Source organism: Cnephaeus nilssonii (assembly GCF_951640355.1).
Source record: "Cnephaeus nilssonii genome assembly, chromosome: 21".
In the NCBI taxonomy this organism is placed as follows: Eukaryota; Metazoa; Chordata; class Mammalia; order Chiroptera; family Vespertilionidae; genus Cnephaeus; species Cnephaeus nilssonii.
In genome coordinates this window covers 776,750-801,004 of record NC_137092.1, presented here as the reverse complement: position 1 = coordinate 801,004, position 24,255 = coordinate 776,750, and the positions used below count along the sequence as shown (strand labels likewise).

The 24,255-nt window shown below is 58.7% G+C and overlaps 2 protein-coding genes across 3 annotated transcripts; one reads left to right on the top strand and one right to left on the bottom strand.

Annotated features, from left to right (window-relative positions):
* Positions 1-1,826: 1,826 nt before the first annotated feature.
* On the top strand, positions 1,827-10,796 carry SLC17A4 (solute carrier family 17 member 4; the record flags this gene model as incomplete). The annotated part of the gene is made up of 11 exons (XM_079762018.1): positions 1,827-1,899; positions 2,435-2,616; positions 2,949-3,182; positions 3,505-3,592; positions 4,241-4,327; positions 5,368-5,486; positions 5,597-5,758; positions 7,933-8,065; positions 8,149-8,296; positions 9,137-9,227; positions 10,646-10,796. 11 exons carry the CDS (start codon positions 1,827-1,829, stop codon positions 10,778-10,780), a joined length of 1,452 nt encoding a protein of 483 aa, XP_079618144.1. The 3' UTR covers positions 10,781-10,796.
* A 1,475-nt stretch (positions 10,797-12,271) lies between these two features.
* Positions 12,272-22,042, bottom strand: LOC307092885 (sodium-dependent phosphate transport protein 1-like). Of its 2 annotated transcripts, XM_079760438.1 has the most exons (12): positions 21,926-22,042; positions 20,168-20,252; positions 19,424-19,596; positions 18,955-19,188; positions 18,783-18,870; positions 18,232-18,318; positions 17,407-17,525; positions 17,149-17,310; positions 15,363-15,495; positions 15,118-15,265; positions 12,951-13,041; positions 12,272-12,421 (listed from the first exon to the last, which is right to left on the bottom strand). In XM_079760438.1, the coding sequence occupies exons 2-12, from the start codon at positions 20,193-20,195 to the stop codon at positions 12,287-12,289; spliced, it is 1,398 nt and encodes a 465-aa protein (XP_079616564.1). In that variant the 5' UTR covers positions 20,196-20,252; positions 21,926-22,042; the 3' UTR covers positions 12,272-12,286. The 2 variants fall into 2 exon arrangements, with proteins under 2 accessions (XP_079616564.1, XP_079616565.1); XM_079760439.1 differs by lacking the exon at positions 21,926-22,042 and having other exon boundaries at positions 20,168-20,322.
* Positions 22,043-24,255: the final 2,213 nt, after the last annotated feature.

Here is a 24,255-nt window from a genome sequence, read left to right as displayed (position 1 = left end):
GGCAGAAGGTCGTCCCCACGGGGAGCAGACTGACCCCGAGGCGCCCCAGCGACAGCTGTCAGCAGGGAGCGGGGTGTCTGTCCGATAAGAAGGGACCTTGATCTCCTGGGCGTGAAGCAGGAGGGAGATTCCATGAGCTTGGTCACCTTGTTAATTACACGAAAGCAGCAAAGTCAAACATTAAACCCCAGAGCCAGTCAAACTGCCCATTTGTAACCGAAGGGCTAAAGGTTTGGGGTAATCATTTACTTGGGGAGTCAAAAAGGTGAGAAGCGGAGAGACGTGCATTTGAGAGGACCGAGGAGCCTGCACTCTGTCCCCCTCAGGTCAGCCCTGTCTTCTGCCCTCGGCTCTGCCTCTGCTTGGGGCCGGCCCTCCCCGCCGGGCAGCTCAGCTCGCCGTCAGGGGTACAGGCTGGGGGTGGGGAGCAGAGCTGTCTCCGGAGATAATTCCGGAAAGTGAGCGAGGAGGGCCTTTTCCTGAGGAGCGAGAGCCCCACAACTCCGGGGAACACCTGCCGGAACGGCCCTCCGGTCATTTTCACAGGGAGCGCCCCAAATTACTGTCAGCCTCCAAGTAAGTCCTGTTACAGCCAACAGCGCCCACCCGGCTGGCGTCTCGGACGGTAGCTTCGCCTCTAACTCCCCGTGGCACCCGTGGGGCTGTCCCCGGGCAAAGTATTTAAGCACTGTGTCTTCGGTTGGACTCAGGATATCCGGACACTGACAACTGTGTTTCGGGTCATTAATCCGTTGGAGTCTTCTGGGTGAGATTTCGCAGAAGACTGTCGAGCTGGACAATGTGGCTCAGTGGGCTGGACGTTGTCCGGTGCACAGAGGTCTCTGGTGCACAGAGGTCTCTGGTGCAGAGAGGTCTCCGGTGCAGAGAGGTCTCTGGTGCACAGAGGTCTCCGGTGCAGAGAGGTCTCCGGTGCAGAGAGGTCTCCGGTGCAGAGGGGTCTCCGGTGCACAGAGGTCTCCGGTGCAGAGAGGTCTCCGGTGCACAGAGGTCTCCGGTGCAGAGAGGTCTCCGGTGCAGAGAGGTCTCCGGTGCAGAGGGGTCTCCGGTGCAGAGGGGTCTCCGGTGCAGAGGGGTCTCTGGTGCAGAGGGGTCTCCGGTGCAGAGGGGTCTCCGGTGCAGAGGGGTCTCCGGTGCAGAGAGGTCTCTGGTGCAGAGGGGTCTCCGGTGCAGAGAGGTCTCCGGTGCAGAGAGGTCTCCGGTGCAGAGAGGTCTCCGGTGCACAGAGGTCTCCGGTGCAGAGAGGTCTCCGGTGCAGAGAGGTCTCTGGTGCAGAGAGGTCTCCGGTGCAGAGAGGTCTCTGGTGCAGAGAGGTCTCCGGTGCAGAGAGGTCTCTGGTGCAGAGAGGTCTCTGGTGCACGGCCGGGTCAGGACACAGGCCTGGCTGTGGGCTCCATCCCCAGGAGGGGGCCTGAGGAGGCAGTGATTGACGTTTCCCTGTCTCCCTCTCTCTCTCTCTCAAATCAGTAAAAACATCAAAAAAATAAGATTAAGTTTTAACATCCAGCGCTTACTGATATCAAGGGAGAGACGAGGAGACCCCGAATGGGAAGAACATTACAATCCTTCAGGCCCCCCCGGCCGGATCCCTCGTTTCAGAGACGCAGAAACTGGGACCCAGGCCTTGACCTTCCCAGGACACCAGGTCTCCTGAACCCCAACCTGGCATTTCCCACCAAACATTTCCTCTAATTTCCTAGGGGAACCGGGCAGTGTCATGTACAGTATAGGATGCTTCTCTTTGTATTTGCTCGTGTGCCCTTTAATTCCCGCAGGTGAAGCCCAGCCCCCGGGAGAGGAGGGACGCAATGTCCACGGGAGCAGAAGCCACGGTCGGTGACGGGGACGGGGTCGCGGCCCCAGCGCCAGCCTCCAGCACAGGTAAGGAGGTGCGCCGGGTGTGGATAAAACCGGGACCCGGCGACCTCAGCTCCTTTCCGGGGGTCTGTAGCATCTCCTCGCTCCCACCAATTGCCACGAATTCTGTAAGCGGTAAAGGATGTTCGCTGAGAATGATTTTATGTCGAGCAATAAACTTGGACATAAAGCAGGTGTCCAGGCGTGATTTGTCGCCGAAGCAGGAAGTCAGAGCAGATGCCAAATAGAAGGTCTGGAATCCTCCCTCCGCGGCTCTGATCCAAAGTCCAGGAGGCACGGCAGAGGGTCTGCTCGGGGTCGCTCCAGACCCGCCTCAGCGTGACGGCAGGCGGGCCCTTCCTTCCCCTTCGGTCTTGGTCCTGAGGGGGTGTGACCCCCGCCGCTCCCGGGGGACAGGTGTCTGCCGGACACAGCACCGTCTGCTCTTCCTGTGCTGCTGCTCACAGACCCACTGCAATTGCCGCCCCCCCCCAGACGGAGGAAAGGGGGTGCAGAGAGAAACGGACCCCGGTGATAGACCTGTGCCCTCTCGTCGCAGGCGTGTGCTCGGTCCGACACGGGCTGGCCCTCCTCGTGCATCTCTGTAACTTTGCGATTTCCACCCAACAAATGAACTTGAGCATCGCCCTCCCGGCGATGGTGAACGGCACGGCCCCGCCCAGCCCGCCCAACGCCTCTTCCGCCGTCGCCAACGGAACTGTGATGGAACTTAAGGTGCTGGTATGTTTGACGAGACGCGACCCTTTCTGTGGCTTCAATGGCTCGAGCTAAAGGGTTATTCATTGAGTCCGGCCAGTATTGCTCAGGGGTTGAGCATCGACTTAGGAACCAGGAGGTCACAGTTCCATTCCCGGTCAGGGCACAGGCCCGGGTTATGGGCTGGATCCCCAGTGTGGGGCGTGCAGGAGGCAGCCGATCCATGATGCTCTCTCATCATGGATGTTTCTATCTCTCTCGCCCTCTCCCTTCTCTGAAATCAATAAAAATATATTTAAAGAAATATTCAGCTCTCTCACCAAAGGATAAACAGCAAGGTTCTCCTTGTCCCCCAGGCGCCCGTGTATGCCTGGAGCCCCGAGATCCAGGGCGTCCTCCTCAGCTCCCTCAGCTACGGCTCCTTCGTGGCCTCGGTCCCCAGTGGCTACGTGGCCGGGCTAGTCCGGCCCAGGCACCTGATCGGTGCCGCCCTGCTGACCTTCTCCGCCCTGAGCCTCTTCATCCCGCTGGCGGCCGAGGCAGGCGTGGCCCTGCTCATCGTCCTCCGGGCCGTCCAAGGCGTGGCCCAGGTACCAGGAGGCCGTCTGAGTCTGAGTGGAATATGGGTTCTAAAGTGTCTCAGAAGCCCTGGCGGGTTTGGCTGGGTGGACAGAGCGTCGGCCTGCAGACTGAAGGGTGTCGGGTTCCATTCCAGCCAAGGGCACAGGCCCGGGTTGTGGGCTCGATTCCCAGTAGGGGGCGTGCAGGAGGCAGCCGGTCAATGATTCTCTCTCGTCACTGATGTTTCTATCTCTCTCTTCTTCTCCCTTCCTCTCTGAAATCAATAAAAATATATTAAAAAAATAAAATGTTTCAGATGACCAAGCGTGGAACGTCCCCCCGCCCCCACAGGTGATGATACAAACAAGCCAGTATTTAATTTGGGTGAAATGGGCTCCCCCCCTGGAAAGGAATCAGCTCATCACCATTTCCATCTCAGGTACGTGACGCCTCAGGGTCACCCGACAGGCACCGTCCAGAGCACCAGGCAGGGCCTGTCACCAGAAGCCACACCTCCAACCTCCTCTGCGTCCTTGCGTGAAAACCCTGCCCTACTCTTCTTCTTCTTCTTCTTTCTTTCTTTTTTTTTTTTTAAAAGTATTTTTATTGACTTCAGAGAGAGAGAGGGAGAGAGAGAGATATCAACGATGAAAGAATCATAGATCAGCGGCCTCCTGCACGCCCCACACTGGGGATCCAGCCCACAACCCGGGCCTGTGCCCTGACTGGGAGTCGAACCGTGACCTCCTGGTTCCCAGGTCGACACTCAACCGCACCGGCGAGGACTACACTATCTTTCTTGACTACAACTGCACACTTCCTGTGCAGAGAAATCCTTGCGAGTGCTTTGCACTTGTTAATTTACCTTCAAGCGCGTTTTTTTCATTTTGCACGCGAGGCCAGGGGAGGCACAAATAGACGAATAACTTGGCCAGGGTCACGTGGCTCCTGAGGGGAGAGGCAGGAGCTGAGCCTCAGGGTGTCCACCCCTGTGCCTCTCGGCTCGGGGACCAGGTCAGTCTGCAGGAGGCACGCAGAGTCCCGAGCCCGACCTCTCACCCCGAACATCGCCGCCGCTTGCGTTTAGGGCTCATGCTGGGCTCCCTGACCGTCCTCCTGGTCGGTGGCTTCCTCTGCGAGACCCTAGGGTGGCCGTACGTCTTCTACATCTTCGGTGAGTTTGTGCGTCTCTCCCTTTTCTGACGGCGAGGGCTGGGCGGGTGTCCGTGACACTCGTCCCGGTGATTAACCAAGCCCTCACAGAGGTGGGTGTTTACAATGACAGGGAGGGCCGTGCTCAGGGCTCACTATGTTGTGACTTTGCACGAGGACACAGGAGGCTCAGCTGGGACATCCGGTGACACTCCCTCCCGTTTCCAGGGGAATCGCAGAGGGTGCCCGAGGAGTTTCTTTTGTAAGATATTGAAAATGTCGTCTTGGTGCAATTACGTTTTTATTTTTAGAAAATATATTTTTTATTGATTTCAGAGAGGAAGTGAGGAGGAGAGAGAGAAACATCAAGGATGAGAGAGAGCCCAGCTGGTGTGGCTCAGTGGTTGAGCACCGGCCATGCACCAAGAGGTCGCTAGTTCCATTCCAATCAGGGCACACGCCCAGGGCTGTGGGCTGGATCCGCCGTAAGAGGAGTGTAGGAGGCAGCGCATCGATGTTTCTCTTGTTGATGTTTCTATCTCTTTCTCCCTCTAAAAATCAATAAAAACATTTTTAAAAAATGATAACACACACACACACACACACAAATAAAAAAATAAAATGAGGAGAAAGAAATATCAGCGGCCTCCTGCACGTCCCCTACTGGGGATCAAGCCTACAACCCGGCATGTGCCCTTGACCGGGAATCGAACCAGCGACCTCTCAGTGCACAAGGGCCAACCCACTGGGCCCCACTGGCCAGGCCCGGAGGAAAGAGTCTTGGCAGAAGCCTGACTAGCAGGGGGGACGCTGACGGGCAGCTCAACCGTGAGGGCGTCTCAAGCTCAGGGGCAAAGGCACTGGGCTCTGAACGGCCCCACGCCACGGGCAGCAGCAAGCAAGACGGCCAAGGCCACGGTCCAGGGCTGGGGAAGTGGCCTCCACGGAAGATGGGGCCCCCCGAGGTGCAGACCCGGCAGGGGTGCTGGGCCAGCCGTCGGCCCACCACCTCCGGGCAGAGTCCCGCGGAAGGAACTGGTCCGCCTACCCGTCCTCTTCCAGGGGGGATTGGCCTCGCCTGTTCCTGCCTCTGGTTCCCGCTCGTCCACGACGACCCCGCGGCCCACCCGCTCATCAGCGCCGCGGAGCGGGGCCACATCGCCCGCGCGCTGGCTCAGCAGGTGCCTCGGCCGCGTCCCTGCCCCGCCCCGGGCCTGGGCGGCGCCTCCCCTCGGGGGGGGGGGGGGGACCGGTCTCCCGGCGGAGGGCACACGGACCTGCTTTCTTCCAGGACTGCGAGCCCGACCAGGCCCTCCCCATCAGGGCCATGGCCCGGTCCCTGCCCCTCTGGAGCGGCTTGCTGTCCCAGTTCACCGAGCACTGGTTTTTCTACGTCCTGATGGGGTACCTGCCCACCTACCTCCACTCCGTTCTCCACGCGGACCTCCGAGCTGTGAGTGCAGAGAGCGCATGCGCCTCTCCGTTTAGAGGCCTCGTCACGTGACCCTCCGTCTGCCCCGCGGTCACCCGGCCGGGGCACCGGGCCGGGAACTTCCGGTGGGAGATGCAACCACTTGAACCATTGATCCATCTCAGGGGGGCCTCCCGCTTTCGGGGGGCAGAACGGTATGGTTCTAGGTCAGCGTGACATTCGAAAGATGCCCTGTTTTTTAAAAAATACACATTTTCATTAATTTCAGAGAGGAAGGGAGAGAGAAACATCCGTGATGAGAGAGCATCACGGACCGGCTGCCTCCTGCACGCCCCACACTGGGGATGGAGCCCGCCACCCGGGACCGGGCACCCTGACCGGGAATCGAACCGCTGAGCCACGCCGGCCGGGCAGGATGTCACCTTTTTTAAGGAATTTGTGAAAAGGTTTTGTGTTCAACCCCATTGACATCGGCAAACAGGACATTCTGCTGCCGGCAGAAAGGATGAAGCAAAACAAAGCGCCTCCCCAGAGGCTGTGACGGAGACTCGCAGGCAACACGTGCTAAAAACAGGGCGTCACGAATAGGATTTATTCCACAAACTGAATGGATGGGCACGGAGACAGGTGCCCCGAGGCGCCAGTGCGCCATCTTCCCACAATGCACCGGTGCTCTGACGGGCTGATGGAGCCTCTCAGGTCCCAGCAGGGGGGAGTCCTAAACCTGGTGGGTGTCGTAAGCCAGGTGGGTGTCGTAAGCCAGGTGGGTGTCGTAAACCAGGTGGGTGTCGTAAACGTGGCGAAGAGCTCATCAGTCACAGGTGTTAGTGACAGCTCACAGGGTCACTGAATTCTTGCTCCATTCCCACTTTTTTTTTTTTTTTTTTTTTTTTTACATTCCCACCTTTTGTGCTCAAAAAACCGTGGGCTCATGGAAACCGGGCTCCTCTGGTGACAATGTGCTAAGTGGCCAGCAGCGACCTTCGCAGAGGTCAAGTCTGGACACACGTTCACACGGGCAGCGGGTGCTGAGATCAGGAAATCCAAGGGCGGGTGGCTGTGGGCCTTCCCTGAGGAGGAGGAGGAGGAGGGAGAGGGGGAGAACGAGGAGGGTGGAGGGGGAGGAGGAGGGAGAGAGAAAGAAGGAGGAGGGGGAAGGAGGGGAGAGTGAGGACAGAAGCAGGTGATGGAACCTGAACCACAGGCCTGGGGGTCAGAATGAGTGTGGGGCGAGGCCGGGTGGGTGAGGGGGAGGTGGCGGGAGAAAGACTGGAGAGAGACTTGAGGCCCAGACCCAGGTCCCCATGAATCTCAGGGTGTTTTCTCTCGACGACTCGTCACCGTGGTGGCCTTTGGTTTACTCGTCGGTAAAATAAATATCTTGGCCCATGTGCCTGTTAAATCCGCCCCATTGGTCTCCTTTTCCTTAAAAAAAAAAAAAAAAAAAAAAAAAAAAAAAATATATATATATATATATATATATATATATATATATATACACACACACACACACACACATATATATATATATATATATATATATATAATTATTTTTTTTTATTGATTTCAGAGAGGGAGAGAGAGAAACTTCAATGATGAGAGGGAACCATGAATTGGCTGCCTCCTGCACGCCCCCTACTGGGGACATGTGCTCTGACCCAGAGTCGAACCTGCAACCTTTCAGTGCCCAGGACGATGCTCCAACCGACGATCCCACAGCTGGGGCTGATTCTTTTTTAAAAAAAATATATTTTATTGATTTTTACAGAAAGGAAGGTAGACAGGTAGAGAGTTAGAAACATCAATGAGATAACATCCATCAGCTGCCTCCTGTACGCCCCCTCCTTGGGATGTGCCCACAACCAAGGTACATGCCCTTGACAGGAATCGAACCTGGGACCTTTCAGTCCGCAGGCCGACGCTCTATCCACTGAGCCACACCGGCCAGGGCCGGGGCTGGTTCTTAAAGCACCTGTTTGCAGGCGACTTTCTATACGGAGAGAGCACTCATCCTTCTTTCAAACTGTACGCACATCTCCCCTCAGAATGACATGGGCTCGTTGCAGTGGTGCGCAGCGTGTGGTAGAGGTGATGGGCATCTAACGAGAAGCCGCGGTGTGGACGGCACCCCGGGGACCAGCCGTGTCCTGCCGGGGGTGGGCGTGCACCTGCACTGACTCCCCTCCGGTCCTCAGAGTGGCTTCCTGTCCGCCCTGCTGCTTGGCGTGGCCTTTATCAGCATCATCCTGGGGGGCCTGCTGGCCGACTTCCTCCTCTCCAGGAAGGTCCTCTCGCTCCTCGTGGTCAGGCGGCTCTTCACCTCCGTAGGTGAGGACGCAGGTGGCCCAGGGGGCGGGGTGGGGGGGGGGACCTCGGGCAGCCTCCCGGCCTCTCCGTCTGCCTCCCGCCAGGGGTGCTCTTCCCCAGCCTGCTCTCCGTGCTCCTGCCCTGGGTCAGCTTCAGTCTGGGCATCACCATGGCCTTCCTGGTCCTGAGTTTGGCCACCAGCAGCCTCTGCCAATCTGGGGCCCTTGTCAACTTCATGGACATTGCTCCCAGGTAAGGACCCCTTGCCCTCCTCCTCCCCCACGGCAGCTCAGTCTCGGTCCGGGGGCCCTGGACCTGCCGTGACCGTGGGTCAGCGTGTGAGTGACACGTGGGACGGGGCCCGGGGAATGTGGGCCCCAGCCCTGCGCCCAGATGCTGTCTGGAAGGAGCCTTCGTTCCCCACGGGGGACGCCGCGGTCACGTGGCCTCGGGCCACGGGGCTTGCTCACGTGGGGGAGGATAAGGCTAAAGGGCACGGCGCACGAGGTATCAGAGACCACGGAGACTCCTTCCTTGGTCCACGGGACACACTCCATCGGACACGGGCCAGCAGGACACGTGGGAGACACGTCTCAGCCCACGAGGGTCTTGTGTTCCCCAAAGCAAGGCTGCCAGGGCGGACTTCACAGCAGAAGCCAAGAGGCGATGTAAATGAGGTCAAACCACCACCGTCTGTTTTGTGTCAACATCGCTGACCTGGCAGCACAGGCTGCCCCTGGGGTGTCGCCGGCCCCGCACAGGACGGCAGCCACCGCCGGTCAGTACGTTCCGCTCAGGGTTGTGTTTTTTAAAAATACATTTTTATGGACCACAGAGAGGAAGGGAGAGGGAGGGGGAGAGAGAGAGAAGTGGAAACATCAATGACGAGAGAGAATCATGGATCGGCTGCCGCCTACACAGCCCCACTGGGAATGGAGCCTGAAATCTGGGCATGTGCCCTGACCGGGAATTGAATCCTGACTTCCTGGCGCAGGATGGCAGCAGATCAGCTGAGATTAACCTTTGTTGATGGTCTCTCTCTCTCTCTCTCTCTCGCTCTTGCTCTTGCTCTCTCTCTCTCTCTCCTCTCAGGTACACTGGCTTTATCAGGGGCTTATCCTTGGTCTTTGTTCAGCTCTCAGGAGTCATCGCTCCCACGGTTTCTGGATTTTTCCTCAGTCAGGTGAGGTCCAACGTCCTGGTGAAAATATTCCCGAGCTGCACCTCCCGGCTACCCGGAGTCAGACTCAGGGCATTTGTGTTCTCTCCGCCACGCGGCCCAGCTGGGAGCTCAGGGCCCCCAGCACCCCTCGGGTTTGGGTGGAGGGAAGGAGAATGCTCGACTCCCTGCGTTGATGCTCCACGAGTTCTGAGAAGATTCGCTTCTCACACTCATCATCAAACCCGGCAGCCATGCCGCGGACGTTCGTGGGAGCCGAGAGCGGCCGACCGCTGCGGGTCCCTTGGGAGGGAAGGGTTTCCCGGGACGCGGGACTTTCAATCCTAACACCTTGAAAGTTCCCAGCAACCAGGAAGGAGCCGGTCACCCCACGTAGGAACCCAACAAACACGGACAGAATGAGTGAGCGAGAGGCTGAGCGGGGGACAGAGGGAGGAGCAGCGGCCTGGAGCAGCCTCCGTCCTGGGAGACGCGTTCACAGTCCCCAGGACGGACGGCTTCCGCGGTGCCTGAGCGTTTCCTCGGGATCCGGGGGCGAAGGAGATGTAGTGACATTCGCAGGCGTGTCATTCTTTTTTAATATATATATTTTATTGACTTCAGAGAGGAAGGGAGAGGAAGAGAGAGAGAGAAGCATCCATAATGAGAGAGAATCATGGACCGGCTGCCTCCTGCACGCCCCCCACTAACTGGGGATCCAGCCCTGACCGGGCATCGAACCGTGACCTCCTGGTTCATGGGTCGACGCTCAACCCCTGAGCCGCGCCTGCCGGGCCGAAGGAGCATCATTTTTCGGTTCGCTCTGATTTCCCACAAGGAAGTCAGGAAAGTGGAGGCTGAGGAGGAAGGCGTGTCCTGTCTGCCGTCAGGTCCTTGGTCACTTGAAGCTTCAGTTCCTTTCAGTCACTAACACTCGTCAGGAAGTGGCCGTTTAATGGACATTCTCACGCCGACAGGGTCTCCCTGTCATTCATTCATTCATTCATTCATTCATTCATTCATCCATTCCCCAAACACGCATCGCCCCTGGGTGTGCGCCACGCAAGGCACTATGGGAATGAAATGGAAGTGCCTGCCCCTCGGAAGCCTTTATTCTAGAAGAGGAACCGATAGGAAATGAGTACGAGGGCTGGATTTCCATTTTAAAAAGGCGGTTGAGGAAGGGCTCATTGAAAAAATGACATTTAAGCCGCGGGCTGGAACCAAGCAGGGGGGAGAGACAATGCTCTCGGGGTGTTGGGGGTGTGCGTTGGGGGGACACGTCTCTGCAGAGGGAAAGGCTGGCGTCCCTGCCGGGCTCAGCCAGGCTCCCCCACAGTCCGGAGCTGAGCTGGAGGGTGGCGGGGGGAGCTGGAGCCACCGCCCCCTGGACAGGAGGGACGCGAGCTTGGAGGCCGTGGTGACCGTGGCTTCGTCTCCAGGACGCTGAGCTGGGATGGAGAAACATCTTCCTGCTGTCCGCGGCCGTGGACGTCTCGGGCCTGGTCTTCTTCCTCGTCTTCAGCCGAGCGGAGGTGCAGGACTGGGCCAGGGCACAGACCCTCACCCGCCTGTGAGCCGAGGCCGGGTCCCGCGACCCCGTGACCCTGCAACCCCGAGACCCCGCTGCTGCCTCCGAGCGGGTGTCTGCCCTCCCGGCGTTGCCCTTTTGTGCTTCTGTTGAACTGACTTTGCTTCTGGTCTCTTCTCGGACCCTGAAGGCTCCGCCTGGGGGTTTTATTGGGGTTCGGGGAGGAGGAGGCGTCAGTGATTTAAGTGTCAGCTCCCGCAAGCGTAGCTGTGTCTGAATTTCTTTTTAAGAAAATATATTTTTGTTGGTTTCAGAGAGGAAGGGAGAGGGAGATAGAAACATCAGTGATGAGAGGGAATCATTGAATGGCTGCCTCCTGCACGCCCCACACGGGATCAAGCCCGCAACCCGGGCCTGTGCCCTGACCGGGAATCGAACCCAGAACCCTGCAGTCCACGGGCGGATGCTCTACCCACTGAGCCAAAGCGGCCGGGGCTGTGCTTGGATCTCTATGTGTTGCTCACCCTTCCCACTGTTGCTGGGACATGATCATGCGTAGTTGGTCTCTGCCCCCCGGTTCCTGGCACAGGAACCCTAAAAGCCTCGTCGCATCCTGAGTGGCGGGATAATGGGAGCCTCGTTTGTTATCCTATTTGGTGTGAGTCCCTCGTTGCTGTCACACAAGCTGCTAAGACCCTTAGACTTTCTGGGATGATGAGTGTCTTTGTGGTACAAGGTGAGGGGACTGCGGCCGGGGCCCCAGCGAGCCTCGGGGTGGGGGCCGCTGCCAGGGGCCCAGCCTCTAGGAGGGGCGAAGGGCTGAGCCCAGGATGTTCATCCATGGCCGATGGCTGAACCCTCACGCCTGCGCAATGAGAACCCTAAGTGACTCCACGGAGGTGCGGGGAGGGGGTGCGCCCGGGGAGGGCCCGGAGCCCCTGCGTGTCTCCCCACCCCCCACCCTGTGTACCTTCCCGTTGGGCTGTTTCTCAGTTACGTCCTTTGTAACAAACGATGCTAGTGAGTCATCTGTTCCCTATGTCCTGTGAGTCGTTCCAGCAGATTGTCAAACCGAGGAGCGCGGGGACCTCGGGCACCCCACTCCGGTCCGTGTCTGACGCCAGGGCAGTCTGGGGGACGCAGCCCTGAACCGTGGGGTCGGGACGACCTCTGGGTAGTCGGCGCCTGAGTGACATCGGAGGGCTCCCCGCTGGCGTCTGCAGAGACTGGAGAACCGCTCGGGGTGGGAACCCCACGCGTGTGGCCCCAGACGTGTTGTGGACACAGAGACCAGTCACCTTCCGTGGTCCCGGTGAGAGCATCGGGCCGGAGGACACTGCTCACCCAGGCGAGAGAGGAAGCCAGGACCGTGGGCGGGGGGCTGAGAGCCCCCGGGAGATCGTGTCCAAACCCCCAGCAGACGGCGGGCGCAGCTGCCACCGAAGAAACGCCCGGAACAGCGAGAGCCGCGGTCACGCCCAGAGCCCCGCGCCCGGCGCCCCAAACGGGTGGCCGCCAGCTCACTCCCCGCCCACCACCCACCCCTTTACCCTCAGAGGCGGGTGAGCTGCTTCTCCTGGGCCCAGGCCTGCACGTCGGCCGCGGCGAAGACCAGGTAGAAGAGGAGGCTGCTCACGTTGACAGCTGCCATGAGGAGGAAGATGGTGGACCAGGCGGCCTCCGGGTCCTGCGGGATGCAAGTGCGAATGAAGACGCGTGGCCGGGCATGACCGTGTCCGCAGCATTTAAAACACGAACACCAAGATGGGCTCCAGAAGGCGCCCTCACCACACGGGCGGAGGGAGGAGCCGGAGGGCAGCACTCCCTCCCCCCCCCCCCCCCCCACCTGACAGACACCCCGATCTGTCCCTCCGCTCCGGGGAGCGGAAACCCCACTCATTCTCCGTTTGGCCGGAGTTCCTCGGAATTCCTGACCTCAGTGTTACAGCTGTCATGGCCAGAGGTGATCTTTGTATATTTTTTTTTGGATCAAATCTCACATTTTGTGTTTGTAGTTTCGATCCTCTCTTTTATGTCCTTAAACCTCATGCGTTTCCAGGGTCTCTGAGCACCAGATCCTGAGGGTCTGGTTCTGTGACATCCTCCCTCCTCTCACAGGACCCCTCGTTTCTCTGAGCGTCTGGTGGCGTGTGATTAAGGCGGAGCACCCGGCCAGGCTGTACCGATCACCCGGGACGGCACGGTCCCTTTCTTACCTGATTGAGGATTATCCCCGCCAGAGTGGACGAAATGAGCCCCCCCGTCATTCCGATGAGAACCGTGACTCCTTTCAGAAACCCGTAGTACCTGCACAAAAGAGAAGGACAGCACGCAGGTGGATTTTTAAAGCTTCAGCCTCAGCTGTTGGTCTCCTGAATTTCCCATTCTCCTCTTCAAACGCCACTGAGATATCAGACAGAAGCCCTGTGGCTCAGTGGTTGAGTGTCAACCTATGAACCAGACTTATGAACCAGGAGGTTCAGCTTCGATTCCTGGCCCAGGTAGTGGGCTTGATCCCCAGTGGGGGGCATGCAGGAGGCAGCCATTCAATGATTCTCATCATTGATGGTTCTCTCTCTCTCACTCTCTCTCCCTCCACCTGAAATCAATAAAAAATTGCTTATTTTAAAAAAGATATCAGACGAGACAGTGGTTGCGAGTAACTTTCTGGTTACACTGCAGTGGGGACGGTGGGCCTCAACAGTAAATGATGTTGAGAAAATGAGGCCGTGCTGGGCTGGAAGCCACGGGGGTTAGGAAGTCTGCACACACAGCGGGGGAATGCAGAGGGGATGCGTGTTGGTCATGGAGTGGTTTAAGGTTCATCAACATGGAAGGACTGTCCACCTGGTCAGTCCCACAACCCCAGAGCGACTGGCCCCGTGGCAGCCCCCAAGCAGCGGGATCGCCGTCCCGGCTGCAGCGTCAGACGCCAGGCTCACCGCTGGGACACGGGAGAGACACACCTCTACCCCGCGTGCCGCGGGAGGTTCTCCTCTCCCCCGGCTCCTCACAGGGTTTGCGCTCGGGGTTTTTTGCCCCTTGCCCCCGCGAACTTCAGAATTCAACACACATCTTCGGGAGAAAAGCTGACCTTGTGTTTAAGTTCCCTTAATGTTTAACTTCGTCGCTGCCGCCCTGAGCAACGACCGGGTGCTGGGCGAGTTCCTCTCCAGGGCAGAGCCTTCCGCCAGGGCCCAGCCCGGGACACCAGCCTTTGCCACGTCCCGGAACCGGCAAAGGGTAACCGAGAGAGCGCGGCGGGCGCTGCCAGCACGCCGCGCCTCGCCCAGGGGCGTGCTCTGGTCTCTGTGGCCTCGTTGACCTCTCGGCCCATTGGTGAGCACGTTTGGTGCCTCACTGGCCTCCTCAGGCCTTTCCCAGCTGAGCCGTCAATCATCCTCTCCCTGTGCAATCCTACGCGGAAGTCCAAACGCTTTCTCAAATCCTGCGTCGTGTTGTACAACGCTAGGAAGCACAGAGATTTAGAATATTGGTCTCCAGGGGGTGAGAAGACCTGGAGTGGTGGCTGCTCGTCATTGCCGTGGCCTGTCTGTGGGCAGACGCTCAGCGCGGCTGTTTTTCGAAGCGCGTGGCTCCGTTGGCTTGTGCGTTCTACGTCAAAGACCGCTTTTATGTCTTCGGACAATTCCAGATAACCGGGCGCTGCGGGCAGTTCTGGGGAGGGTCTTGGAACCGAGTCAATCCACTGGACACACGTCCTCATGGCTGCGCTCACCCCGCGGAGCTGACGGGCGAGATTCTTCAGCTGCGGCAGCGGGGACCACGCTCGGCCGAGCTTGCCTCTCCACGGGCCTCTGCTTCACACAGCTCCGGGGCGTCCGGTTCATCTCGGACCTATGTTCTCCAAGGAGCACCGGCACCGTTAAGAACAACGTGGCCCGGCCGGCGCGGCTCAGTGGCTGAGCATCGACCTATGAACCAGGAGGTCACCCTTCCATTCCCGGTCAGGGCACAGGCCCGGGTTGCAGGCTCCATCCCCAGGAGGGGGCGTGCAGGAGGCAGCTGATCAGTGAGTCTCTCTCATCACTGATGTTTCTCTCTCTCTCTCCCTCTCCCTTCCTTTCTGAAATCAACAAAAATATATTTTAAAAAAATCCTGGGTACGATCCCAAACCGGCGGTGAGCTCTTAGGCCAACAAGGAAGCGCCTGAACCCCGGCCTCCTTAGTGAGAAGATAAATACTCCTCGCTTGTCGGGAGGGTTCAGGATGTAAGACGTGCGCACAACAGCAGCAGCGACCGAGCAGCCAGGCCTCACAGAGTCGGACTTTCGGCAAGCTGGCCGCGAACTCCAGAACCACCGCCATCTTAAACACCCCGAGAGCGGGGATGCAGCCAAGCAGGGGAAGGTGACCCCTACCTGGGGGCGATGTCCAGGGGGTTGATCATTATCCCGGTGACGCAGAAGCCCAGTGTGGCGCTGGCCAGCGTGAGGCACGTGACGGTGCCGTGGAAGCCGGGGCCCAGGTAGAGCAGGCCCACCACGAAGACAGCGGGCAGGAGGAGGCCTGGGCAGGCGGGCGACACGGTCAGGTGCGTCCTGGACGTGTGGGGAGCCCCCCCCCACCCCCGACCAGAGCTGGACTGGTCTGGGCCGTCACTTACCCAGCGCGGTGAAGAGCTTTCGGACGGCGAGCAAGCTGAGCATCTTCCTGGACAGGAAGCCGTCGGACACGTGGCCCGCGAGGATGCCCAGGAGCCAGCAGCACAGATGGGGGAGGGCGGACAGCAGCCCGTTCTGGGGAGGACACGGATCGGGAGAGCATGTGCCACAGAGGACTCGCCGCCCACTGACCTTCAGCGTCTGGGATAGCTCAGACCTGGAAGCCGCCCAGGGGCCCATCGGCAGACGAGTGGGTAAAAAGCTGTGGTGCAGCCGAAACCGGTTTGGCTCAGTGGATAGAGCATCAGCCTGCGGACTGAAGGGTCCCGGGTTCGATTCCGGTCAAGGGCATGTACCTTGGTTGCGGGCACATCCCCAGTGGGGGGTGTGCAGGAGGCAGCGGATCGATGTTTCTCTCTCATCGGTGTTTCTAGCTCTCTATCTCTCTCCCTTCCTCTCTGTAAAAAAATTAATAAAATATATTTAAAAAAAAACTTTGCTAGAATGCCAAAGTAAAAATACATTTATTAAAAAAAAAAAAAAGCTGTGGTGCATTCACACCAGGGAATACTATGCAGCTGTGAAAAGTCAACCTCTTTCACTGGAGCATATCATGCTGAGTGAAATAAGACAGTCAGCCGAAACCAGTTTGGCTCAATGGATAGAGCGTCGGCCTGCGGACTGAAGGGTCCCAGGTTTGATTCCGGTCAAGGGCATGTACATTGGCTGCAGGCACATCCCTGGTGGGGGGTGTGCAGGAGGCAGCTGGTCGATGATTCTCTCTCATCGATGTTTCTAGCTCTCTATCCCTCTCCCTTCCTCTCTGTAAAAAATCAATAAAATATATTAAAAAAAAAAAAAGGGTCACTTCCTTTGACCTCTTTAAAAAAAAAAAAAAGAAATAAGACAGTCAGAGGGAGACAAATACCGTAAGATCTCACTCTTATGTGGAATCTAAGTAACAAAATAAACTGGTGAACGGAGTGGATCCAGAGACACGGAAGCGTGGAACGGAGTGCGAAACCTCAGAGGGGAGGCGGGGAGGCTGGGTGGGAGGAGATCAACCAAGGACCTTGTGTGCAGCTATGCATGGCCCATGGACACGGACAACGGGCGGGGAGGGCCTGGGGCGGGGGGCGGGCTGGAGGAGTCCGTGGGGGAAAAGGGGACATAAGCAATATTTTCCACAATAAAGAATTATTTTAAAAATTCAGTATCTGAAATGGGCGCCGTCATCTGCGAAACCATCAGCGCCCAACGCCCACGTGCGTGCGGGGGCCCCACGCCCCCAAGAAAGAGGACAGTCGTTTGGAGGTCGGAAGCCCTCGTCACCATCCGTCTATTTTTTATTTTTATTTTTAGTGTCACAGGACCTGAAATGACTGGGCAGGTAGTAAGAGGAAGACTACGCCGAGAGTGGGACATGCTGGCCCTGGGAACATGACAGAGATGAGAACCATCGGAAACAGCCCAGCTGGTGTGGCTCAGTGGTTGAGCCTCGATCTTTGAACCAGGAGGTCAGGGTTCGGTTCTGGTCAGGGCAGAAGGCAGCCGATCCATGATTCTCTCTCACCATTGATGTTTCTCTCTCTCTCCCTCTCCCTTCCTCTCTGAAGTCAATATATATCTATCTCTATCTCTATCTCTATCTCTATCTCTATCTCTATCTCTATCTCTATCTCCTCTATCTCTATCTCTATCTCCCTATCTATCTATCTATCATCTATCTATCTATCTATCATCTATCATCTATCTATCTAAAGAAAAGAGAACGAAGGGGATACTGACCTCTCTCACGTTAACGTGGAGCTTGGAGCTGATGAATGTCGGCAAGTACAAAAACATGATGTGATTTGTCCAGGAGAAAGCAAAACAGCCGAGGGAAATGGCCCAGACCGGCAGAGACTTGAGCACGGCCCGGATGGGCACGGATTTTCCCGCGGAGCCCACCTGGGAAGAAGCCCACCATCCGTCGTCAGCACGTGGGGACCAGCAGGGGGCACGCTCCCCTGGCTCGGGACCTGGAGGTAAGGCGTCGGCGTTTACCTGCTCGACGAGGGAGGACGCGATGAGCTCCTTCTCCCCGGGGCTGATGCATGGGTGGCCCTTGGGGTCGTCGTGAAACAGAAGGAACCAGCAGAGGCTCAGGGCGCAGCCCCCGGCCCCTGTGGAGGCAGCGCCGTGAGAGCCGCTGCTTCTCTCCGGTGCGTCTCTACGCCGGCCCTTCCCAGGGCGGGCACGAAGCTGCGCCTCCGCCTTCTCTTCTGAGACTTTGCAACAGGCTCACGCTGTTTTTAAATCCTCACCCAGGTAGATTTTCCCCATCAATTTTTAGAGAGAGTGGAGGGTGTGTGTGTGTGTGTGTGAGAGAGAGAGAGAGAGAGAGAGCCCTGCTGGTGTGGCTCAGTGGTTGGGCATTGACCTATGAACCAGGAGGTCACAGTTCGATTCTTGGTCAGGGCACAGGCCGGTGGTTACAGGCTCCATCCCCATTGGGAGGCGCGCAGGAGGCAGCCAATCAAGGATTCTCTCTCATCCTTGATGTTTCTATCTCTCCCTTCCTCTCTGAAATCAATAAAAATGTATTAAAAAAAAAAAAAAGAAACCAACGAATGTTGACATTTCTCTTTCCTTCATGAAATGCATCATTTCTCACATCATTGAATTCAGGTAAGTTATATTTATTCAGTTCTTATTTTTATGTTAATTAATTTATTAAATGGATTGGGGTGACGTGTGGGTTTCCATGTTACCAGATCTGTATCTTGCACCGGGTGCCCCCCCCCCCCCCAACATCACATCCTCTCCCGTTACTCTTTCTAACTTTGCCTTAAAGGCTGAACAAGGACAGGGCTTTCGCCGGAGACTCACCGAAGATGTAGAAGACCATGGGCCATCCCAGGGACTGACAGATGAGCCCGGTCACACACAGGGCCAGGGAGGGTCCCAGCATCAGCCCTAACGGGGCACAGAGAACGGGTCTCGTGAGCACCGGCGTCGGGACGTCGAAACGGCGAGACAAGAGGGCTCCTGGGGGCGGCGACCGCTCTCCGGGGAGTCACTCTGCACAGCACGACCCGCATCAGAAGCAAAGGAGAGCCGAGCCGCGGGGCTCAGGGGCTGAGCGTTGGCCTAAGAACCAGGAGGTCAGGGTTCGATTCCCGGTCAGGGCACAGGCCCGGGTTGTGGGCTCCATTCCCAGTGTGGGGCGTGCAGGAGACAGCCAATCCATGATTCTCTCTCAGCACTGATGTTTCTCTCTCTCCCTCTCCCTTCCTCTTTGAAACCAATAAAAATATGTTTAAAAAGGGAAAGAAAAGAATATTTACTCTCTCTCTCTCTCTCTCTCTCTCTCTCTCTGTTGAGATAAGCTCGCCACGAGATAACCACGGGATGGGAGCATCCCGGCGCGTAGCCGTTACCTGACAGACTCAGAGAGGTCAGTCGGCCTCGTTCCGACGGAGGCGCCCACTTGGTCCAGACCGTGTGCTGAGCCACCAGCATCGTCCCCTGCAACGAGACGCAGAGGCGGGTCCTGGCCGGCACGGCACGCGCGTGTGCGGGAACGGCCCAGGCTCCGCACCGCCGCCGTACCTGGCTGAGGCCCTGGGCCACGCGGCAGGCGATGGCCGCCGACTCCCCCGCCCCGGCCGCCAGCGGCAGGAGCAGGCTGAGCAGGGAGCTGAGCAGCAAGGCGGAGCCGACCATGTTCTTCACGGGGTAGATCCCGGACAGGTACCCGACGGGCACTTGGGTGAGGAGCATCCCGTAGGTGACGGAGCTCAAGATGACGCCCTGGGTCTGGGGGCTCCAGTTGTACACGGGGTTCTGAAAGAGAGGAGGAGGCGTCTCCTCACTCCGCCAACCTGGGGCCAGGCCCAGGGACGGGTAGCCCCCCGCCCGGGACACGTGTCTGCCGGTGAGAACTGGCGAGGCAGGCGGAGACGCGGGCTCGTGTCCGCGTGATGACGTCGCACGGATCTCGGTAGCGTCCACTCCGCACACAGATGGTGAGCGAGGCAGGGCTGTCCACGCGTGCGTGCGGACGACATTTTCCACGCACCTTGATGTCGTCCAGGGGCTCCGGGGTGGAGGTGTTGGGCGGACCCTGGGGGCCCGTGCCGTTCACCATGGCGACCATGGTGAGGCTGAGACAGGCGCGCTGGGACATCATGGACACGTTGCAGAAGTGCAGGAGGAGGGCCAGCCCGCAGCGGAGGGAACCGCAGCCGGGCGCTGAGGGGGGAGAGCCGGACACACCCGCGTGAACACAGCTGAGGCCACACGCAATCACGCACGCTTTTAACTGCAGGCGGGGGCCCCTCGGACATGGGGGACCCCAGGCGTTATTTTCAGGTCGTATTGAGCCTGGTGGCCGTTGGGAAATGACGGCACCTGAGGACGGTGTGTGACTGGTGTCACCATCCCACAGCCCCTGAGACAAAAATCCCATCTAGAACGTCCCGGAAATGAAGTCCCCCGAGGACTTTGGCTCATGGATATTTTACTTTTTAAAAAAATGTATGCTTTTATTGGTTTCAGCGAGGAGGGAGAGGGAGAGAGAGAAACATCCATGACGAGAGAGCATCATGGGTCAGCTGCCTCCTGCACGCCCCAGCGGGGGATCGAGCGCCCTGACCGGGCATCGCACCGTGACCTCCTGTTCACGGGTCGACGCTCAACCACGGAGCCACGCCGGCGAGCTAAGACCCGTCACACGCTCTCAGGGAAGCGATCTCTCGCCTGGACCCTGGGGTGCGTGTTAAGAAGGAGCAAGCCCGCGGGAGGGGACAGGGAGCACGTCTACCTCTCCCGGACGGGGACCGGTCGTCCATCGGCCTCACGGCGGTCGGGCTCCTGCGCCTCTCGCTGGAGGGTCTGCTCTCCGTCCTCTGCAAGTTCAAGGCGCGTTGACGTCACCAGGACACGGGGAGGAGCCGACCCCACCCCTCCAGGCTCCTCGGATCTAAACGACGCGCCAAAGGAAACGGACGCTGTCACGCCCGCCGGTGCCCACGCAGTTCCATCCTGCGCTGCCCTTGACGTTGCATTGCTACGGTTTTGTTGTTGTTGATTACAGGAGACCTGAACGCTGTAGACGGCAAACCGAAAGCCCTGCCAATCCGTGGTTTTATATCCGGTGAGAACGTCCCTCAAAAGTGAGAGACGTGAAGACCTTATCAGACCGCCGGAAGCGAGGGCCTCACCGCAATAGGGCGCCTCGGGGCGTTCTCGGCGGGAGGCCGTGGCTGAGGCCCCTCCGGATGCGCCGAGGAAGGAGGACCGTGGGGAAGGAATGGCGGGAAGGGAAGTGCCTTCCTTTCCCGAGGCCTGAGCAGAGCTGCCAGCTCTCCTGTGAACGGCACCGCCCCCGGCGCCACCTCACTCTGCACCCGGCCCTGGACCAGGCGGCCCCTGGCCCAGGCCTGCATTCGCCGGGTGGGGGGCGGGGGGCAGGGGGCGGGGCGGGGGTGACGGGGGGAGCCCCGCTGAGCAGTGACTCGAGCGAAGCCGCCTGGTGTCAGACGGCCCCTCGCCCAGTCCAGCACCAACCTGGCCGCTCACACACTGGTCTGCGCCTTAGGCTTTGACCACCTCAGCTCATGTGACAGCAGACGCTCCGAAGACGCACAGTCCCTAAGATCCGCTCTGCAGGTGTTTGGACGTGAGCAGGCTTCAGCCCCGTCACCACACACGTCTTCTGGGGCTGCTGTTTATTTCAATGCACACGCGCGCACACACACACACACACACATACACTGCACACACACATACACAATCCCCCACACACATATACTGCACACACACACACACAGACACATACACACACACTGCATGCACACACACACTCCCCCAACACACATACACACACACACACACTCCCCCCCACACATACACTCCCCCCTCCACACACGCACACACATACACTGCGCACACACACACACTCCCCCACACACATACACTGCACACACACACACTCCCCCACACACATACACTGCACACACACACACAGACACATACATACACACTCCACACACACACATACATACATACACACATACACACACAATTCCTCCCCCACACACACACTCCCCCAACACACACACTGCACACACACACACACACACACACTCCCCCCCACACATACACATACACTCCCCCCTCCACACACACACACACACACACACTGCACGCACACACACACTCCCCCAACACACACACTGCACACACACACACACACCACACTTACATTCCACACATACAAATACATCTCAGTACCACACACAGCACATCCATGCAACTAACTGTACCCACCACACACATCCCAGTCACACACATACACACCCCACACACACATCATGGACACACTGATCCATAACCTCACCCAGCACAACGCTCAGATTCACAAGCACCACACCCCTCACCACACACATTCTCTTTCCGTGTCTAGCCACACAGCCATCCACTGCACACGCGTCCCTGATACACGTTCTGTCCTCTTTCCCTTGTGAAAAACCTGTGGAAGTAGATTTCCCAGCAACCGGCCCCGATGGACTGGAGGTACCTTTGCTGGGATCTGTGACCGGGAGGCCCTCGCCGTTGCTCGGCTCACTCCATGGGCGGCAGGAGAGGAAGACGGGCCTGGCTCGGGACAGAGGGCTTCCTCTCGGCTCTACACGAGATCGCCCGCCTGGACGCACTCCTGTCAGCCCCGCAGCGCCTTCCCCCCATCCTCTGACCTCAGGATGTCAAAGTTAAAAACTTAATTTTTAACTTCACGTTCACCTTTGCCTCAATCTTCAGGGGAGGAATGTGGGCCTTAACACCATCCCACGGCCCGGCCGGCGGGGCTCAGGGGTTGACTGAGCATCGACCTATGAACCAGGAGGTCACAGTTTGATTTCCGGTCAGAACACAGGCCCGGGGCGCAGGCTCCATCCCCAGGAGGGGGCGTGCAGGAAGCAGCCGATCCATGATTCTCTCTCATCATGGATGTCTCTCTCTCCCTCTCCCTTCTTCTCTGTCATCAATAAAAATGTATTTAGAAATAAAATAAGGTAAGATGTGAGCAGGACCGTGCAGGGCGGCCAGCTGACCGCCCGGGAGGTTTTCACGGCCTCCTGGGGTGGGAGTGTTTGCGTCGGAGTCTCCAGGCGGGGAAGACGGATCGCAGAGGCTGTGCCTGGGAGACTGAGCCGGCCTGAGAGTCGGGGCCTGGGCACCGGGACCTGCGGGGAGGCCCGGGGGTGGGGAGTTAAGGCTGAGATGAGAGGATGACAAGCGAGGGAGGTACACGTCTGGGGAAAGGAGGGGTTCGTGGGAGCCAGCAGAACCCAGGGCGGCGGGAAATGTGAAATCCGAGTGGGAGGGGGAGGGGCGTGCTGGGAAGTCCTTCCCATGGGACCGGGACCGCGGGGCGGTGACCCGACTGCTGAGCCAGCGGCAGGCACGCGGGCGGTGCCCAGACCGATCCTGGAAAACAGTCAATGGGAGGAGGAGGGAGGCCCAGGCCCAGAGAAGAGAGTTTCCGTGGTAACGTCAACAGGAGACCCCCCCCCCCCGCCGAGCTCAGCAGGGGGCCAGGGTCCCTTCCCGCACCGGGGTCACTGGGGACCCAGGAAGCCTGGCCATGGGGGGGGGGGCGGGGGTCCAGGTGCAGAGTCCGGTTGCCTCTGGGAAGGCCAGGCCGTGGCGCACGGCGGGCAGGCCCTTCCCGGGGTCGCTGCTGCGTTTAATCAGAGCCAGTGATCAGCTCATCAGCTGGGGCCTTGCCTATTTTAGGGGAGAAGTGGGGCCCCCTGCAGGATGGCGGGAGGTGAGCTCAGACCCCTCCCGGCACATCCTCTGCACACCTGGGGGCGCCGCAGCTCTGGGTGTTTTGCGGCCCGTTGTGTTTTGTTTTTTTTTAAAATATATTTTATTTATTTCAGAGAGGAAGGGAGAGAGAGAGAAACATCAACGATGAGAGAGAATCACTGATCAGCTGCCCCCTGCACGCCCCCCACTGGGGATCTAGCCCCCAACCCAGGCACGTGCCCTGACCGGGAATTGAACCAGGGACCCTTCAGTCCGCAGGCCGAGAGAAGGGAGTTCTATCCACTGAGCCACACCAGCCAGGGCCCCGTTGTGTTTTGAAAGCTTTTCATTAATTAGGCTCATGAGCTCTCATCTGAAGCCCGAGGCCCAGTGACCCCCGGTGTTGTGACGGAGCCGCTGTCCCTGGAGGAAGGCTGGCGTCTGGGTGAGGTGTCCCCCGGCTGTCGGCTGTTTCTCTGCGAGGCTCTGCACTCGGGGGCCACTCCGAGGGCCCGCAGCCCCCGCATGGGCTCGAGGATCAAAGGCCAGCAGCGTCCACAGTGGTGTCCGCTGTGCCTTCCTAGAAACTCGCTGACTCCATTCCCGAAAGACCCCCTTCACCTCCTTCCTTCTCGCAGGCGCGAGCTTCCCGGTTCCACCTTCTCTCGCCGCCGACGTCCGTTAAGCTCGGTCGGGTCGCCTTCTCCTGGTCGCGACTCCCCGGGATGCAGCCGGGAGGGGGAACGCTTGTGCTGCCTGATGGGCAGGATCCCGAGTAACTGGAACACCGTCTCTTTCACTTTAGCGTCTGAGTGTTAATGGCCGTGAACCCCATACATAGACACCCAGGTTTCACAGTCTGTAAGCACAACAGGCCGGCTCCTGCTGGGCTACGGCTTTGCGCGCTGCCCGGGGTGCGGGCTGGGACATGGGCACAGGTCCCCACAGACCTCACCCCTGAACGTACTCATCGGTCACTATTCCCACAGAGATTCCTGTTCTCCCGGCACTTTCCGCAGAGCGGGGCTCCAAGGCAACGAGAATTGAGCGTCCACCTATGAACCAGGCGGCCACGGTTCGATTCCCGGTCAGGGCACA

Excerpts from the sequence above, each read along its gene's own strand:
- LOC307092885 (XM_079760438.1), bottom strand. The coding sequence starts at position 20,195 with ATGGACGACCGGTCCCCGTCCGGGAGAG. Across the intron at positions 18,319-18,782 it reads GACCTCTCTGAGTCTGTCAG|GGCTGATGCTGGGACCCTCC; the intron begins GTAACGGCTACG and ends GTGCCCCGTTAG. Across the intron at positions 17,311-17,406 it reads CGTCCTCCCTCGTCGAGCAG|GTGGGCTCCGCGGGAAAATC; the intron begins GTAAACGCCGAC and ends GCTTCTTCCCAG.